This window comes from Hippocampus comes, unplaced genomic scaffold, assembly GCF_001891065.2.
Source record: "Hippocampus comes isolate QL1 unplaced genomic scaffold, H_comes_QL1_v1.1 scaffold317, whole genome shotgun sequence".
In the NCBI taxonomy this organism is placed as follows: domain Eukaryota; kingdom Metazoa; phylum Chordata; class Actinopteri; order Syngnathiformes; family Syngnathidae; genus Hippocampus; species Hippocampus comes.
Genome location: NW_017805531.1, coordinates 476,253 through 496,462, shown reverse-complemented (window position 1 = coordinate 496,462; position 20,210 = coordinate 476,253). Strand labels below are relative to the sequence as shown.

Here is a 20,210-nt window from a genome sequence, read left to right as displayed (position 1 = left end):
ACAGTAGGCAACATATTTTCCAAATGAATGCAAGTTTGTGTGTCATTTTTCATTTCTGCTCTGCAATAAACAATCACATCGCTCTTAGCATTCTTTGAGCTATTTCATTCATCTTGAACGAGTGGTCTTGGGAATACACGTCTGCATCTGGACAAAGAGCCTCTAGTCAATTACAGTATTCATCTGGAGTAGCCTACTTATGACTTTTTGAAGCGGGAATTCCTCTCTGTAAATTTGCTGTAATTCCTAAATGATAAATGCAAATGTTGTCACACGTGTAAGTTGTCACGTTGCAATTTTCACCTCCACCAGATATACAGGTACATTTTGCAGCTTCTACTCAGGAGGGAAATACTCGAGTCAGCAAAACAAATATCGTTTTGGCCACATGATGGAGACAAAGTAAACGAAATTATTTCCATGAAGTGAACGAAGTGCTACCGAGCGAGGATAAACGGTATAGAAAATGAATGGGAAATGGCGTGTCCTCAATCACTGACAGATGACAAACGATCATTCACAGTCGCATTACATCTGTGGGCAATTCGGAATCAGCCGTTAACCTAACGTGCATGTTTTTTTTTCTTTTTTTTAACGTGGAAGGGGAGGCAGTATGGGGAATACATTGAGCTTCGGCCATTCAAGCTCAGAACTTGAGGACTGTCGTGTTAATGACATTCCTCACCGTGTTATTATTGCTGTCATTTATTATTCATCGAAATTATAGTAAACCACACGTTAGGCCTACCTAAAGTTTTTAGACTCTAGGACAGCCACTTTTGTTGTCATATAGTCAAACCTCCATTCAAGACATGTTGTGAATACCTAATACATATCAAAGGTTTTTTTTGTTTGTTTTTTTTTTTTTAATGTTTAACGTGAACGTGAACACTATATCTCAACTGCATTCAGTCGTAATAAAAGGGGGGGGGAACTCTGGCGTGTCTCTTTAAGAGTGGGACGAAGTGTGAATACAAATCAAAGAAGGTGTATACGACACTAACTTCCCACTTGGATTACAAAAATAGCCCAAACCGAATAAGATAATACACTAAAGTGGGAATACAATTCGGTGTGCTATGCCGTCACTGTGTCATATTTGAAATTATACGTATGGTTAAAAAAAGGTTAAATGATGCATTGAACACTATCTGTAGGTTCGTGAATCTTTCACATTGTGGTATGTCTCAACATTTAGACCTAGACGATCTTTGAACGGTACAAAGACGCCACAGAACTGACGCTAGCCGCTTTAACGCAGTCTTTTGGGACACGACGTACTACAGAACAATTCGACATATTGAGTAGGGAATATATTCGGGCATTGTCTTGACGCTAAAAACACCCAATGCGTCAGTCGTCGTCAGTTTGGAGCAGGCGTGCTGGGCTGTCAGGCACACCGGAACAAGGGCTGACAACAAGTGACACGAGCTCGATTGACAGGTACTTGCGCGCGACCAAAACCCCGTCGGGCATTCAACGTGTTTACATAACACGCTTGTATTTGATCAGTCTGACAATGCACTGCAGTTTGGTGAACGTGTTTTACTTTGTAAGAACCCCACTTGTGTAGCTGAGGAGCTGAGGGAAGAGCCAACAGGTGAGAGAGTGGTGCTGTCAGGACGATACTGTATTGTGAAACACACTGACTGCAACACTTTGTCACACATCTGCAATCACTCACACTTCTAGATTGTTTCAGAAACCTGTTTTGGGTCTTCAAATGAAACATTGAAGAAACTAAAATTAAAATGAATGTTGTTTGTACTCAGATTTTCGCCAAATTGCGAGAAGAAAATTATCATTTAATAGGTTTAGTTAAATTTGAACCATCTGAAATGAGGACCGTCATGAAATAAATATGTTTCAGTTTTGGGTGTAAAACTGTGGAATGGACATGGTGATTCGTTGAAGCTCTGTAGTTCACTGGTGGGGTTTAAGACAACTTAAAAGTGTAAAATAACGAGTGCATGTAGTGCCGTTGATAAAATGTAAACCAGCAAGGGATTATAATTTGATTGTACTGTTAATTTATTTTGCTATATTGAAATTGTAGGTGGTTCCTTTTCGGGTATTGGATAATCTTGAAATCATCTTCATATTTTCTTTTTGTATACCACATAGATCGGGCCCATATCGTGAAGATGATATACAGATTAAAGTTTCTATTGTGTCACTTGTCTGCGACTTGTCTATCGTCATTTGTCATCTGCAGCAAACTGTGTGTCATAAGAATTCCATAGGAACGTTGATTTAATGGGGAAAATCTCTTATTAACGAACTTCGGCCAAATAGCTGCCACTAGGTGGCACACTGAACAACAGTACATGGAAGTGAATCATATTAACACATACATAGTTATCCTACATTATAAACGTACGCAAAAATAAATAAGAGTCAAGTCTTAATTTAGAAAGATGTCGGTGAATGCAAATATTGAATATTACTACTTTTGGAAAATAAAACAACCCCCACGCCCCATAAAAAAAGAAAAAAGGTCCCTCAAGGCATCCTGTGTATGCATTCAAATGACACAAACAGTTTGCATTGTGGGCCTCATTGATACAACAAAAAAAAATATATTGGAATGGCCAAGAACGTCTCAAGAAGCTTTGCTGGGCTGCTTCTGTCACCTGCAGCTGGGTAGTCGGCAGGTCAAGGCGAGACGCCGCTCATAGGAAATTTAGCAACAAGTTTCATCTAGCCACTACTGCTTGGTAAACACGTTGCGGTTTCACTCTTCAGTCAGTAATTGCAGCCTCCAGGGCGGCGCTACATTTCTTTGAAGTATCATTCCCACGATGGGATGACAAGGAGTAATTAACAGAGGCAAAGATTTAGGAGCCATGCTAATTGCTAAACTAACCCAATGTCATTGTGAAAGACCGGAATGAAATGCTCGGGTGACCGAATCGACCTCACTGGAACCGCGTTAAAGCAAAGCGTATCCAGTTTTGAACAGAAAAATAACAAGCAATTTAATAAGTGTCTCGAGGGAAAATTAGATACAATAATGCTACACACACAGCTAAACAGAAAATGTTGCAGCGTCTCGTACATCGGCCTGCCAGAGTTGGATGGATTGTTAATTCCGTTTGCAGGACTGTTCAGCCAGTTTGTATCTGGAAAGAAAACTTGCAGTTTGGCATTTGGGACGTTTACTTGTTACTACTTGCTGCAATGTATCTCACTTTCCCCATTTACTCTGACATCCTGTTGTGATGCATGCGTGCGTGTGCACACACACACACACACACACACACACACACACACACACACACACGTACTCTTTGTATCAAATACAATGCCTGAGGGCAATAGAACGAAGAGCTCGACTTCCTGCCTTTTTAAAGTTCACCTCAGCTCAGTTTAACCCCTGTAAATCCCACACCCGCACCTTCACATACAGAAGGTAATTTCATTGTTTATGCTGCCTTGGCTTCTTCTTCCAGTTCCAAATCTTGTCATTTATAGGACATTCCATTACAGTAGTTACTGAGATGAGACTGGCACGACTGACCGACCATCATGGGACATAAATGGAGTTAAGTACAATCAGTGTCGCAAAGTCAAGTCAATTTCCTCAATTTCCTCACGGAGGATTGATTTAATTAGGGACGGACAGCATCAGCATTCATTTGGTTGTCACAAGAAGGGTTCGGTAAATGCACCCGTTTGTGACTTGTTTTCAAATTATTCAGTATGATATGAAAAAGACTGCTGGATGAGTTACAGACTGAGTAGCTCACTTGTATTTTCACACACAACTGAAAATAAATAACCAAATATATATAAACCTCTTCACAGGCCTTGATGATTAAGAACTTGAAACTGACAAATCATTAAAAATGGATGTAAGGTAAATTAAAACTCCGGCAACCGTTCCAAAAGTTGCAATTCCTTCCCGCGTGAACCAACCGTTTTGCTGTAGCGATTGTTTGAAAATATTCCTGTAGTAAAACTTGGAACAAAACACTTGTGCCTCAAGACCTGCCTGATTGTTGCCATTGTTGGTGAGACAAAGCGATACTGAACCTTCATTTCAAGGAGGTTCTATGATCTTTCGCCATATTACTTTTCAAAGTCATTATTGAGGGCATTCAAAAAAAGATCCTTCTCATGAGAATATTTGATTCTCTTCCGTTTCAGTACTTGCGCTACTGTAGATGAAAACATGCTTGCCCCACTTGGGGAATGGAACCGTCATGACTCACTGCAGTCCGGGCTTTCTGAAAGAGGAGAATGATCACCTCTCCCACAGGGTATCATCTTTACCTTTGACCACCAGGTTTTTTTTCTTCTTCTCTATGAACGCAGCCCTCAATGGCAGCTTTTCTCTGCTCTTGATTTTAGATGGAGTTGGCCCGTCCGTCCTTCATATATTGCGTGTAATTTTAGTTAATTGGTGACACCAGGAATCCGAACAGGAGAGGTAGGTCGACCATTCTCGACTTGATTCAGACGGAATGAGAGGTCCTTTTTAAAGGCAAATTGCATGCTTGTGTCCATTTCTTATTGTTGGTCGGTGAGTTGTTTCAATTGAAGTCACGTAAGGTGTGAATTACAAAACATAGACAGTGTCACATTTGAAATAAAACGGCTTAACTAATCGAGATTTTCCAGCATTATTTGCTGATGATGTAGGTAGGGGGTCTTGCGTCATTGGTGACTACTTTAAAGACTTGTTTATCAACTCGGACCTCTGATGACCCTTTTCCGCAGCGCTTTGTGCGTGTGCTCCCATTTCTTATTGTTGGTCGGTGAGTTGTTTCAATTCAAGTCACGTATGGTGTGAATTACAAAACATAGACAGTGTCACGTTTGAAATAAAACGGCTTAACCGATCGAGATTTTCCAGCAGGATTTGCTGATGATGTAGGCAGGGGGTTTTGCGTCTTTGGTGACTACTTTAAAGACTTGTTTTTCAACTCGGACCTCTGATGACCCTTTCCGCCGCGCTTTGTTACGTATGGTTATCCGGGCCAGTGCCCAGGTTAGCACCAATTCTTTCTTTTTCCACCACCGAAATTGGCTCTAGCTCGAGCTCTGGTGCTTGAAACTGGTGCTTAAGATGCCCCCAATTATTGGTCGGGCCAGATTCTGCCACTAACTACGTCAGGCAGCGGGTGGGGCGGGTTTATCATGACGATCGCAGATGTCGAGGAATGACTCCATGACGATCGCAGATGTAGAGGAATGACTCCCTGGACACACGGAAGTTTTGCACAAACTGTTGAACGGTGAACTCCAGCACAATTATGTCCTACCAACAGAGCGATGGCGGATGTACCCAGCTAGCATTGGACACACGGAAGTTTTGCACAAACTGTTGAGCGGTAAACTCCGGCACAATTATGTCCTACCAACAGAGCGATGGTGGATGTACCCAGCTAGCATGCCATCTCCAGCTCGCAGGCAGCCTCGTGATCATCTACAATGATTAAGATAAGATAAGATAAGATATCCTTTATTTGTCCCACACTGGGGAAATTTACAAAAAAGATAATCCGGTAAGCGTTTGCTGATTATATCTCCCTGATTGTTATATACTACATACAAGTATAATCGATCTGATGCTAAGTTGCTTAGCTACCAGTGCATTATTATCATTATTATTATTATTATTTATATCGCAGCTACTCTTGGGTAAACGGTGACGTAAGCAGTGACGTGTGGACGCTTTACGATGACATAATGACGTACTTGGCTCTTGGCTGGTGGAAAACCAAACACGTTCTTTGTCAGAAATTGTTAAGCACCAGCTCAGCACAGCGCCGACCCCTGGCGCTGAATGAGCAACGCGTTTTTTTGGGGTGTAAAAGGTGTCCCGAGTTTTGTCACTTAGCAAGTCACTGTCCTTACTGAAGTCAACACAGTAACACCCCTTGTACATTTGTGTGTTTGTTTTCGTCTGTGTCTCTTGACTTCTTTTTGCTCTTTGACTTCTCTGTAGTGTATTGGTGTGTGTTATGTATCAGGGTGGGGATCATAAAGTATCTTTTTCCTGTCCAGCCCACTGACGCAGTGGCACTTTTATGTGACATCATGGCAGCTGACCGGTTTGGACTCACTCACGGGGTGTGTGTTGATAAAAGGTTGATTGAGGCATTTTCACTTCAGGAAGACGAGATTGAGTATCTGGATTTATTCACAAAGTGCAGCGTGTGCAGACTTATGCCCTGGGTCAATGTGAAGAAGTCATGCTTGCTATTTCAACCGCTCGCAGGACTCTTCAGTGATCTACTTGATTTGGTGGCGCTTGAATGTGTCCCAATTTGTCTGGGTAAATCTGATGGATTCATTCATTCACCGCCCCGCCGGCATTTCTACCCACAGAGCTAGCTTGGAACAATGTCAATTCAGTTCATATCCAGCTCAGGAAATTGCTCCCACTATGCGCGTTATCGGCCGTGATGTGGTCACGCTGAGCAAATAACCGCTGTTGTCAACACTCTGATGCCAGCATGTGCAGACAGTGGGTGGATGTTGGCGGACGCTCGGGTTTCTGTATGCACAGCCACCAGGAAATGTTCAATGAAAACATCTGACTCTGCTTTTGCAGTATGTGGTTATTAAAACCTCACAAAGGTTATGGCATACGGTCAATGAACCGAATTGAAGACTTTTGGGGGGATTTAGTCACCATTATACTCTGAAAGACTCCCCTGTTTCCCATTTTTGTTCTCGATGTATTACTCTGGCAGCGTATTGTGGAGGGTTGGCGTTATTGTCATCGTGTTTCATTTATTGATACTGTCTGGTTTTATTTTCTGTCCTTGAATGCACCTTGGACACTTTCAACTGCTGTGGTTGAAATGTGCCTTTCGGCTCTCTCTGCACTAAAAACAGAGTGCCGTTGCGCATTTTAGGTGCCCCGGTGTGTCAGGCAGTCGAGTTGGACACAGTTCACATGCAAGCTTCGGATTGGTTTAGAACACATGCTGCGTTCGCAAATTAAGGGGATGCGAGTGTGCATTGCCTATCCGAGCACACACACACACACACACACACACTCTCAGAGTAGTGCAAACGGTGACATGCTCGCTGCATGCCGTGGTACTTTGCTGATTATTTTGTCTGTCTCGTTACAGACCGCGGTAAATAAATAGCTTTGCTGCCATTTTGTGAATTAACCTTGCATTTTGGTTAATCCCGGCATTTTTTGGCCCCTATCGGCCATGCATAGCAGGGGTTCACTTTATTACTTTCATAACATCTAAAAATGGAAAATACGGTTGTTACACTCTTGTTAAAGTCTTGTAAGAAAATGTTTGATCGTTAATTCATGTGGTGTCTATTCGAGACTTGTCTCTGGTTTTGTATGACTCAATCAGTGTTGTTTTTATTTGCAGGAAATGCACATCTGCATTAGTTTAAACCAATGAGCGAAGATGAAATTACCACGTCATGGTCTTGTCGCTGGTCAGATGGACTGGGGGCCCCCGTCTAAGGTCGTCTGACCTTTTGTCTTCAACCCGAGAGGATCATCTGTGGTAGACAACCGCGTTTCTTCGGCCTTCATGTCACAGGTAAGAATCATTTGTTTATCGCCATCTCTGTTTCGGTGCTATCAGAACAGCCCAATTGTGCGGTCTCGTTTGATCAGACGTGCCCATTGTGTATGAAAGAGCCTTTTGATTGTTACCCCTTTGTTTGTGGGTCGTGGTCACGCTGCGCAATCATCGTGGAAGGAAGTCCGAGTCAGGGTGGCTTTATAGAAACGCCTGTGCCGGCAACAGACCCGCGCACTGGACGCTGGCCAGTCAGACACTTTGAGGCAGGTGTCCGTTTACGCATCTTAACTACCTGCTACATTGCTTGTTTGTTTAATGGAAAAAAAAAAAGAAAAAAAAACTAATGAAAAGTTTGACAACCTGTGGGTTGAGCAGCGTCCCACAACGGTGTTTGACCCTTTGAAAGGGGTGATGGCACTATGTTGAAATGACAGCGGGTCTTGCAGTTAAGACAGACAGGAACGAAAGCAGTGAGCTTATGACGAAAAGAGGAATACGGAAGGATGTGGCCATCGCAGCGTGGACTGAAACCTCCTAAAATAGCAGCGCCATTGAGTGAGCTTTTTGTGGAGAGTGTCTCCGAATGCTTGGAGGGCCTTGGGAGCTCAGACTGACAGAGTAGACGGAAGAGGACAGGGAGCCTCCCTGAGTCCAAGTGTGTGTGTGTGTGTGTGTGTGTGTGTGTGTGTATGTGTGTGTGTGTGTGTGTGTGTGTCTTTGGGTGAATGGAAGAAGCAGGACAGTGTTATTTTAACCCTGAGCATAGATCCGGCTGTCACACCATACCATCCAGTGGTGCACTCGTCATCTCTTCCTGTACTAAATGTGTGCACCGTTTTATTTTGTTTTTTACCTATCAACTAGTTTCCATCATTCCCCCCCCCCCCAATCCCTGTATGATGAGTTAACGCTCAAGGCCACAGAGCAATATATGTTGTTGTCTTTCTTATCTTCTACTATGCTCAGTCATGCACTTCTCAGCGGCAGCGCCCGGAAGTGCAGATTGCATATCCTCCCCCGCCACCCCCCATAAACACACACAGTTGAGCGATGAAGCAATTTTGTAGTGGCCGTGAATGAGACTATATCACTACACACACACACACACACACACACACACACACACACACACACACACACACACACACACACACACACACACACACACACACACATCTAAACGCAGAAAGTGGAAGCAAGCTTTCATATTATAGTAGTTATTATGATTGTTGTTGTTAGTATTGTTCATAACTTTGGCAACTTTTCTCTTTTTTTGACTGTAAATGATCGCTTCATTCACAATGTGCCACTTTCTTAACGTTGCTTAACTCTGCCCTCTTGTGGCCAAAGAGATGCTGTGCATATTATACAGTACTTGATATACAGTGGACCCCCGCATACTCACTCTTTAGCACCGGCGGAGTCACAGATAGGCAGATTTTGTTTTTCCATGTTTTTTATATATGAATGAATGAATCTTAAAATATATTTTTTCTCCACTTTTTAAAATTATTGTGGTCGAGCTGGGAGTCAAGCCTTGTTTTTCATGGAAAACGCTAGGCGGTCTTATGTGGGGGGTTTTCCCCCATAATTTTTGGTTGAACGTTTATTTTTTTTTCAATGCACAGGCTTCACAAGGTTTCATGGACGGAGGGGGGAAGGGCTTGGCCCCCTGGAGATGCACAGATGGACAGATTTTGAAAACAATACAGTACTGTGTAATAATACCGTCACGGTTGGATTTTAAGTGGGGTTTTTTTTCAGTCTGTTACACCAACACGGTTGGTATGTTGACAACCACAAAAAACAACTCCAAAAAAAAAAAATGTCAATATTGTAATCAGTGTACACAAAGCTATGCAAACTTAGCCTCTCCTTCTGCCTGCCTCTGTAAGAAACATTGAAGCACATTTAATGTTTAACTGATCAACATTGACTTTGGCTCACAGCACAGAAACTGTTTCCTCACCGATTACAGTTTGGTGCGTGTGTGCCTTGATTAATTGAGGAGAAATGTTACTCAATGATGAGCAGTTCTCCTGTCATACTCGTGTCCCCCTAATCCTGCCCCGCGTTGCTCGGCGGCCGTGAGCTCTCCTCTTAACTGCCACCTGTTTCGCCTGAAGGGACACACGGGAAAGCCAACACCTCCCCGCACTCAAGCGAGCCTTCAGTCTTCTCCTAGAAAGACGGCATGGGAGCCGAGAATGATGTAGCGTGTATCATCCACGCGCACGTTGAGCCAAGATGGAAATATTTCTGGGAAAGGGGCGATCAAGACTGATTGGTGTAGCCAAAGCCAAAGCTTGATTGATTCAACAAATGCTGTGGAGTCGTGGTCCTTCATGTCGCTAAGGACTCTCCGTGGTCTCTTCGAGTCGGTGTTTGGTCTCGAGAGTTCTGGTCGTTTACACCCACGGTCTGTCTGATCTCCTTCTCCTGATGCTCCATCATACGGAAAGAGAAGGCGTTTGCATGTTTTAACAGACTCGGCTTTACGTCCCCCCCCCCCCCCCCCCCCCCACTCAAGTTGCCTGACAAATAAAGCTGTCGGGGTCATTGGCGAAGGCGCCGGCATTTTTGTGTTTGAAAAATTTTCCAGCTTTCACAACGACCGTATTTTAAGTCTGGGTTCGGACGTGATTGAGGGGTTAAAATTCACGGTTCAGTGGGTGCGTTTGGTGAAACCGGACATGGCTGAGTTAAACATAAATGATCAAATGTTGTAGAAATGAGACGGGATGACACAAAAGGGTGCAGCGATAGAGTTGGGGATCACAGATGTTGATTTCGTAGCTGACGCAGGCTCAGTGAGGTCGTAAGCCTTTGACACCAAATCTGTGATTGGCTGCTCCTCAGCTGCGAGCGCGACCAATAAGAATAACCCGGGTGGCTTTACAGCAGCATGCACTTCAAACCAGAAGACAAAGGCGTGGAGAAAATCAATCCTGTTATGTGTAAAAAGCTGTGAAAATATTTTGTTTTCAATGTCCTCTGCAAAAGTTAAGATTATATGTACTTTCTGTTAGTATTTGTGTTTTGCTAATTCTACTGATCCTTTCTTTGATGAATTGAAATTTGGTGTGGCGCTCATGTGACACGAACAGTTTGAAGAGCGGCCGAGCCAGGAGAGCAAAAAGCGAATGTTGCACGGCGAGCTGCGATTAACCGGCCAGAGGATATCAACAAAATCGGACTGGACATGAGAGTGGGAGGGGAGTCGGGCCACAGTTTGTGGAGACGAAGGAAACGAGGCAAGCCATGTGTATCGGAGAAACTAAAAAAATAAAATAAAAATGGTGATTGCAGTTCACAATAAGTCCCATGTCAGCTGTTATTTCAACTCCAACTTGGGACCAGGAGACGGTCATGTCCAAACACATGCGCTTGTCCACAACTACCACACGTACTGTTTCTTTCATTCTATTTTCTTCTCCATCCAGATGTCCATTCAGTATGGAGCCAGATGGTCTGGATACCTTCCCAATAGTGGGAGAGGTGCTTTTGACACACGCACACAGGACGCTGTTTTTTTATTTATTTTTTAACATAAATCCCTCTCAGATGGAAGATTAACTCTCCTCATTAGGCCCCCTCCTGTTCCCCTTGTCCCTCCTACCTCTCCCTCGTGCGTGCCTTGCGTTTGCTGCCATTGGCTGCCTCTATCAGGACCACCATAAACCGGATCCATGCTGACTTCGGGGCACAGGGACAGCGAGGAAGAAGAGGGGTGGGTGGATTTTGCTACGATAACAGAGGAAGCGACCACTCACCAAATCTGGTGCCGGGATCAAGAGGGGGGTGTGGAAAGCAGTTTAAAGGGGTTCAGATCCAGAGGAGGAAAGGGGCGACCGACAACAACAACAACAACAACAACAACATGGGATTAGGCATCAACCGAGCAATCAGGAAAGACGGTTTAAGTCAAAGCATTAAATATCCCCGACGACTGTATTTGTGTCATTGGATATCTGTTCCTGAAAGGCAGGAAGGATGAAATAAGGTAAAAAAAAAAAAAAATGCTCGCAATGACATTTCTATGAGTGGAGAGAAACTGACATTACTGGAGCACAGAGATAGAAAGGGAGAGCGTAGCATCGCCGGATATGAAAGAAGAGCATGCGTCAGCTCTAAAACAGTGCAAAGGAGGAGTCAGCGAGACGGTGACAGAGGAGGTGAGGCAATTTTGGTCGTGGAAATCGAGCCTTTTCGGATCCCTACCTTTAGGTGCCGCATGGTGTCTCCTTATTTCGTTTCTCCTTTCCACCTGCAGCAGCTCCGCTGAGGACCCAACTAAGCGATTTCTATGTCCGGACTGAACAATGACCACCAACTGAATGTGAAGTGATCAGCTTTGAACCATCCGGGAAGTTCACATCACCAGCGGCAAATTGTGGCGGGCGCTAACCCGTTCTTATCTTTCTTCAGCTTGGACAACACAACATTTGCGGCTAAAAGGCGGATTTGCGGAGGATCGCCTTTCCGGAGCCCACCAGAATCCTCCATCAAATCCGTTATTGCATAGACCAGCACTTGGGCAGCGAGCGCGGCCGTTATCAGTGAACCGTGAGCTCTTTGTCTAAGCTGACTCGACACAAAATGAGGACCACAATGACGGTCGGAGTATTGCAGCGTCGCATGTAAATGAACTCCAAGCGATGCAAAAGCAGGGAACGCCGCAAGCGGAGGGAAAACAGAAACCGTGAAGCGAGCTGAAGTGAGCCTCTGACTTGACGACATCGCTTCAGTTGCACTTGGAAGATATTAATCAGATGCGGAAGTGCTGCCATGGGGGAGACGGCAGAATACCAGAGGCTGCAGGAGACGTCCGAATCGGACGGCCGCTGCGTAACCGGTGATGATGAAGAGGTAGAGCTCTTCTTTCTTTTCATCATGATTCCCATTCCAACAGAGCAGTGTTCCGTGCTTTCGAAGATTGTACTAAAGTAGAAATAAGTCATTAATATGCTAGCGCCCGATGAAGAGTTTTTAAGTTGGCTTGTGACGTCGCAAAGCCAGCCGACATGACCCAAAGTGTGATGAGCGGCTTGCGCGTTCATGAAGAAGGCAGCTAGTAACGGTGAGAACTCCTGCGAGTTGCTCAACACATTGACCATCGATGCTTCATACTTAACGTTCAATGTTTGTTTGACGTGCAAAAAGTGAATCATTTGACTCGCAAACCGTGATGCGAAAAAACACTCATTTCAAGCCTTACAACAGTACTTAACCATATTTATACTTTCATTCGTACTTGTGGCCAGACATTAAATCATGTCTCCTTTTTCACATCGTCTAAATGGGGTGTTGTATGTGGAATTTCGAAGGGGGAAAAAAAAAGAAAGAATTTCAAATTCCAATGAGGCTGGAACAAAATGTGTCACAAATGTGAAGCGCTATGAATAATTTCCAGAGCCACTGTATGTTTGCCCTTGATTTATTTCAAGAATTGTCTCTTTCTTTTACATTTTTAATTTGATTTTTTTTTTTTTTTTTTTTGCTAACCTAAGTAAAATAATCCACCCTAGAAAACGATCAGCGCAAGCCTCCGGCTCTGTGCGGCAGACCGCATGCGTGTGATATGAGAGTGCGTGTGCACGCATGGCATTGATTGACACGCTTTAGTCACACATTTTGCCACGATAGTCTCTTGTCAGCAGTTCTCGTCACAGCATGACAAGTTATAAAATAATAGTTTTAATATATGACTGCTTTTTTTTGTACTGCAACCTGAACTGTTAATTAAGCATTAAAAACTATTTACGTTTTGCCTGAGATGAGAAAAAAGTTGAGGTAGTGGTTAAGGCAACCCTATAAGTGACTATATATGTTTGCCTTAATTCAAATGTCTTTACAATTCCTTAAAGAAAAAAAACAAAACTAAGTCAATAGTTTTATGTCAGAAAAAAAATCCTGGTCCTCCCTTTTCTTGTAGGAATGAAATTAGTTTGCAATAAAATTTGTACATTCACAGTAGGTCAACACACCAGATGCTTCATTAGATAGCTTTGAAGTCAAAATAGGTGTACGGCTTTTAGAGTCCAAATCAAAATAAAAGAAAACCTTGTGCTAATGTGCAAGCTCTTTGCACCCAGTCTCATCGGATTTAGTGCCACCTAGTGGCGTTAGTTTGCAGCAGCAGGTTGACACACTGACCATTACGGTAATCCTATTGATCCAATCTCCTTAGCGATGAGGCAGCTGGCACCATTGTGATGCATTCCATGCACTGATACTTCAGCGGGCACCTCGCCGATGTAAATCAGAGTCGTGATCCACACACGCGCATGCTTTTCAGCACTGCGATGTTTCTTGGTCGCTGCCAAATGTATGCCTTGTTGCGTTGTCTCGTCAACCAGTAGGTTTCTTTTGACGGACATTTGCCGAGGTTGTCATCTTTGTGTTTCTCTGACATGCAAGTCAGCGCTCATTCGCGTTCTCATGAAGGGAGAACCGTATTCCCTCACCCTAGATTTAAAAAAATAGCACGTTTTGGTATCAATGCGACAAAAGAGTAACATTCTTTTGGCATGATAGGTCCCAAACGCGCAACATTGCCCGCGATCGATCCCAAACATTTGATCACAGACACCGAGGTTGCTTTACTGCGATTTATATTCCATCCCAATGAGCCGACTTAACGAAGGGTCGCTTACGGAAAGGAAGCCGTTGTCGGGGAAGGGTCTTGTCTATTTTGTTGTTGTATCCTGTCACATGCTGTGGAATGAACACGTTCTAATTACTTCAATGAGCAGCCACATGTGAGCCAGATGTGCCAACTAGATGCGGGGAATCAAGGAGCCGCTTAACTATTTGGTAAACACATGGCAATATGTGTTGCTATAATGTTTTGTTTTTTTTTTTAATTGCACCACCTCTTTTAATGATGGATGTTTTTAGCAAAAAGTGTACATACACACAAACTTAACACACAAAGATACCACATTAAGCCAGCTCAAGCAATTTGGCTTTTGTTGTGGTAATAACATGAAAAGAAGTCTCCAAAAGGATGACTGTTTTCACCCCCTTTTATGTTGCTCTCCTCTAATTCATCCTTTGAATCTGCGCCATGTTTAGAAAGTGCAAGGAGTGCAGCCGAGGTGGTACATGTGTGTGCGCGCGCGCGTGCGTGGGCATGTTTGTGTGTGTTTTTTTGGGACGAGGGGTGGCGATTGCATCACAGGAAACACAGCTCTCCCATCGCGCAGTTGAATGTGACCCTTTGGCCCCGGATCAAATGCTTCTCTAGGGCCGAATACCATGACGCCTCTGTCTTCTGCACCGGGTGCTGCTCTGGACTCCACTCGGCTGACCGAGTGCAGAGGAGGAGGGTGGGCGGAAGAACCAGGCGCCGAGCTCATGAGAAAAGTTGCGAAGAGGTGACTCAAGAAGAAGAGTTGAATGAGACGCCGCGTCGCAAATCCACAAGAAAGGGCGGAATTGGAAGAAATCGCCTCTGTGATGCATGTCGTTCTATGAACAATAAAACCTGGAAAATACTGGAAAACCAAAAGTTGGATCCAGAGTCATTTCGCGAGCGTACCTGACTTTGCGTGTCAAAATTGATGTCCCAGACCGGCAGAACAAGAGCGAGACCACCAGGTCTGAGCGCAAGGAAATCCGCCCCATGTTCTATTTTCAGAAGAGGAGGGAGTGAATGGGAGAGTGGGAGCTGTGGAGATATATCGGTGACGTGTGTCCAGAGCCAAATAAGAAGTGACATTGCATCACAGCAAAGAGAGAGTGCATGCGCATGCTCATCTTGTTACACCGTATTTAAAAAAAAAAGAAGAAGAAGAAACCGGAGACTCTGACTGGCTGCATATCTCCAGTCTGTCTGGCTTACTGAAGGGTGATCGAGCGAGGGAGAAGAAGCGCCTATTTTTAGCCCCACGCTGTTCGGAAGACTGAAAAAGCAAACAGACAGTAGCGACGCACGCAGAGTCAAGACGGCCAGCGAGAGGGAGGGCAGAGGGAGGAGTGATTCACTGGTGAAGTTCCGCAAAGTTCGAGTCCCCGGCTCATTGCTGTGAGGAGAGAGCTCACGCTAGGATTGGCTGTTTACTTTCACTCACTCTTTTTGCACGCTGAAATGTCTCACTGCCCGCGTGAGTGAGTCAAAACTCAAGAGCGGACTTTCAGAGGGATCGGCCTGCCATGGAATGTGGTGGATTTGCGCACCGTTTTGCGAGACGCCGTTTGCCGCCCTCCTGGCTTCAAACCTCCACATCTGGATCCAGGGAATCGGTCGACCCATTCTTTCGGATACCGGGAAGCTCAGAGCGGAGCGTTTCTTCGAATGGTTTGGGGGACGAGCCGAGATCACAAAAGCACATTTTTGGCCTCCTCTACTCTCATAAGGACTGAGGAATTCAGGATGCGACGCTTTGACAAGCTGAGAAAGACGTTCCCCTTCCTGGCACGCTTTCATGAATATCGAGTAAGTTTGTTTGACTTTTGTAGTCAGAAAGAAGTGTGTGTGTGTGTGGGGGGGGGGGTTGTTATTGCAGCAGGATGTACAGTAAGAGCAGAATAAGGCTGTCCCAAGTCATGACTTTGGCCTGTACTTCTTGCGTGTTTGTATGTCCGTGTGCGAATGTCATCTGCGACATCCGGCACTTTTCTCTCGAACTACATCTGGGGACAAATGGCACCGTGGTACTTGGTTGCGGGCAGCGTGAGTTCTGACCCATCGGTGATGGCGTGAATGTGAGAGTGAGTGGTTGTCCGTCTCTACCCGTGTATGTGTGCCCTGTGACGTCCGGCGACCCGTCCGGGGTGTAGTCCACCTTTTCCCCGAAGTTAGCCGGGGGTCGGCTCCGGCCTCCCGTGACCGTCAACAGAAAACGCAGAATAGATCTTACATTGATGGATGGCAGATTTTGGTCAATTTTCAGACATTGCAGACCAAATCGTGAAGTGAACCCTAATAACATTTGTGCATTTTCTCCACTGTCGCAATTGAAAATCTTTTTTTTAAATCTAATTCATTGATTAATGGTCAGATTGGTTGCAGCCAATATCCCAATATCGCACCTAGCAGAGAGTTATTTGTCGTCCAAGCCCTGACGGCTTCAGACTTGACACCGCTGCGCAAAGAGCCCAGACAGGAAACAGAGTTGCATCGTCTTCACTCTGTGATGAACTCACACGCATGTGTTGACTGCGTAGGACGGCCAGGCTTGCCGTGTGCAGTGAAGGGCAATAACTCATGCTGAATGCTTTTTCGTGGAATATATTACACATGTACTTTACAATATTTACAGTACCAGCAGCCTGAAATACTTAATTCAAGGAATCAACAACCAAAAAAAAATGGCTGCACTCTACAGAAAAGACAGTCTTTAGTTGCATCCAGATCCCAAGTATTGTTTGAATCCAAATGAAGCTAAATTTGCAACATTAATGCTGCACGAATTACAATCTGGCGCGCTAATTTAACAACATGAATTGCTGCCAACTGGGGAGACAAAATTTAGCATGAAACGAAAACTTTGGCATGACAGCTATTGACCCTGCATGAAAAAAGACACTGACCTTTTTTGTGTGTGTGTCCTTGCAGAAACTGGGCAATAATATGCAGCAGTGTGAGGAAGGCACAGAGTGGCTGCTGGAGCTGCTGATCGAAGTCCAGTTGCAGCAGTACTTCCTGCGAATCCGAGATGACCTCAACGTCACGCGGCTCTCCCACTTCGACTATGTCAAGGATGAAGACCTGGAGAAGATTGGCTTGGGTCGACCTGGTGAGAAGCTGCCCCTGCTCTCCTTTGGGCATGCCTACAGAATATTTTTTTTTGTATGTATTGTAGTGTATGTACAGTCTTGAGAAGCAATTCAAGATTGTTCTAGTCATGTGCAGCGCTATTCCTACCACGGGTTCATGAAGTGGGGTTTTGGTTGTTGTTTTGTAAGCATAAAGAGTATGCGCTCAGTCGTCTTGCTGCTGTTTTTCTGCATTGGTGTGACATCTAGCATTCTCTTGGTTTAAAAAAGGGCAGAGAAGACTGTGGGAGGCTGTAAAGAGGAGGAAAGCCATGTGCAAGCGCAAGTCCTGGATGAGCAAGGTGGAGACACACACACACACACACACACACACACACACACACACACACACATGGCATGTGCGACATCTTTACTTGATGGCATCTGTCTGTCAGTCACAGAATAAAAAACATATTCTCACATTGGCCAGCACGAATCCATAGTCACTCTTGCTATCATGAGCATGTGGTTCTCTAAACGGCTTTACGGTGTTTTGATTATCCACTCAACGCATGATTAGAGCAGCTCCCTTTTCTTTTTCTTCTTTGGCTTATTTTAAGTTCTGCTCGGTCATCGTCAGAATAGTTTGAATATCGAGCCTCCTCTTCGGAATCGCACGGTGTCTACCGTGGCGTTTTTAAAAAGCTGACAGCATGATGTCATGTCTGCTACGGCGCGAATGTGACACCATAACACCGTACACTGACTGCTACTGTTTATATTTGGTCAGTCAAACATGTTAGGCACCAACGATTCATCGACATGGCTTTTCTAATTATCCGATTGCTGTGTAGCGAGTTTCTTTGGGCAGGTCATTATCACTCTAAAATGGCATGCGTGAGAGAAACATCGGGTTGGAGCTGACACGGGCGTTGCAGCATAGCTGTGGAATTGACTGTTTTTACTCAATTTCCGAATTGACTTTGTTGTTGTCTCCCTCTATTCCTCTCAAGGTGTTCAGCGGTAAGCGTCCAGATGGGGCAGACTTTCCCCAGCAGGGCCAGCCCGCCTCCTCCTACCGTAAACGGTCTCCCACACCACCCCTGGGCCCGGTGGAGGGGCTCCTGGCCACACATTCCACCGAGGACATTTCCCTCGATGGCCAACGGCAGTCTCTGACCTGCCTCATCCCGGAGAAGGACCTGACTCTCCTGGAAAAACTCGGTGACGGCTCTTTTGGCGTTGTGAAGAGAGGCGAGTGGCTGACCCCTACAGGGAAGATGGTGACGACCCTTTTAGATCCTACGTGACAATATGTACACACCGAAACGTTTGTTGGGCGAGGCCATATTGATGTCTTCGTGTCCCGTTTTGTAGATAAACGTCGCTGTCAAATGTTTGAAGCCAGACGTGCTCAGCCAGCCCGACGCTCTGGAGGATTTCATCTGTGAGGTCAACGCCATGCACTCGCTGGATCACCAGAACCTCATTCGCCTCTACGGTGTGGTGCTCACACACCCAATGAAGATGGTAGTGCACACACAGAACGCCGCCCACAGAGGGAGGACTGTCCAAACGTATCGGGGACGCATTAACTCGTGCGAATACGTGTCAAGACTCTCTCCTCTCGCGCGCGCATGACCTCACAAGTCCGTTCTAATCTGCTTTGGCATCCGAAGCCTTTTGTGTCTTAAGAGTGATGAGAGGATGGAGGAAAGCGGGGAGAAACAGGAAGGGAGGAGAGCACGTGCACTTTGGGCGAAAAAGAGCCGCTGGCATTTCTGCCTTTTCAACACCGCGCTACCTTCGGGCGCCAAATAGTTTGGGAGCTACGTCATGACTTTTCGAGCTTCCTGTTTTTGTCGCGTTACTTTGTCAACATAAGCGCCCCCCTGCTCTTTCTCGAAGTTTCCTGTGTGCTTCATTTTTCAACTGACTTTCCTCAGCCATTCATCGCTCTCTCTCTCTCTCTCTCTCTCTCTCTCTCTCTCTCTCTCTCTCTCTCTCTCTCTCTCTCTCTCTCTCTCTCTCTCCCCTGCCCCCCCCACATGCGCTAGGTGACCGAGCTGGCGCCACTTGGTTCCCTGCTGGAGCGCTTGCGGCGCGTCCACCCACAGGGCCCCGTGTTGATCCACACTCTGTGCCAGTATGCAGTGCAGGTGGCCTGTGGCATGGCCTATTTGGAGCAGAGGCGCTTCATCCACAGGGATCTGGCGGCCAGGTAACAGTAGACCACAACGTGATTTGATTTTGAGCTTTTAACGGGCGGGATGTGCGGCTCAAAATCTTTTTTTTTTTTTGTTGTTGTTTTTTTTTGAGTGGTGTTCATCTGCCTTGGACTTAATTGCTAGTGTTTTCCCTTTTTCGACATTTTTATGGCATCTGACGTGATTTTATGGATGCGGTCTTTTGCTTTCTGACTTCTCCACCCAGACATTTGTAGACTATTACAGGGTGACTTGGCCCACGGGCTAAATGAGTCACTTCCTGGCTGGTTTTTGGGCGGACTGGTCCGAATCGAAGCCAATTATAACACCCTCAACAGGCACCACTAATTTCCTCAGTTAATTTACACAAACGGATGATGCATTTTGCATGATTTTGTATTATGTCTGAGTTAATTGTATGTCTCGTGGCAAACAGGAATGCCATAGTTAAAACACACTGCTGCTGCAATATTGTTGGATGATGCAGCATGCAATGTTTTTGGAATACAACCACGAGTAAGAAGTCCAAGATGGCGCCCGAGTAGGCAGCCATCTGCAAGTGCTCTCATGAGCCTTGCTTTTTTTTGTTGTTTTTCTGTTTGTTTTGTCACTTTGTGTTTGTTGTTACGTCGTGTGGACCTGATGTGGACTGTTTTCAGCATTTTTTTGGCCACGACATTCATCAAGGAGGAGACTCGGTGCTTGGTGGTTTTGCCTTCTCGGCAGCATGGGTATGCCAGCACTGTTTTTGATTGGGAGGAATGTCGGCGCCATTTGACTGTCGTTG

General features: G+C 45.1%; 1 protein-coding gene across 10 annotated transcripts in view; it reads left to right on the top strand.

Annotated features, from left to right (window-relative positions):
- Positions 1–934: 934 nt before the first annotated feature.
- tnk2b (tyrosine kinase, non-receptor, 2b) overlaps positions 935–20,210 on the top strand; it is a 29,352-nt gene continuing 10,076 nt past the window's right edge. Inside the window, exons 1-9 of one of the 10 annotated variants that reach the window (XM_019877879.1) lie at positions 935–1,443; positions 4,354–4,432; positions 7,353–7,529; positions 11,943–12,383; positions 17,077–17,257; positions 17,508–17,578; positions 18,230–18,499; positions 18,594–18,746; positions 19,274–19,437. In XM_019877879.1, coding sequence (XP_019733438.1) covers positions 12,303–12,383; positions 17,077–17,257; positions 17,508–17,578; positions 18,230–18,499; positions 18,594–18,746; positions 19,274–19,437 — 920 coding nt within the window. In that variant the 5' untranslated portion in view covers positions 935–1,443; positions 4,354–4,432; positions 7,353–7,529; positions 11,943–12,302. Of the gene's footprint in view, positions 1,444–4,353; positions 4,433–5,495; positions 5,511–7,352; positions 7,530–10,813; positions 11,859–11,942; positions 12,384–14,684; positions 15,955–17,076; positions 17,258–17,507; positions 17,579–18,229; positions 18,500–18,593; positions 18,747–19,273; positions 19,438–20,210 lie in introns of those variants that run through there. The other 9 variants (XM_019877878.1, XM_019877880.1, XM_019877883.1 and 6 more) reach the window with 9 other exon arrangements.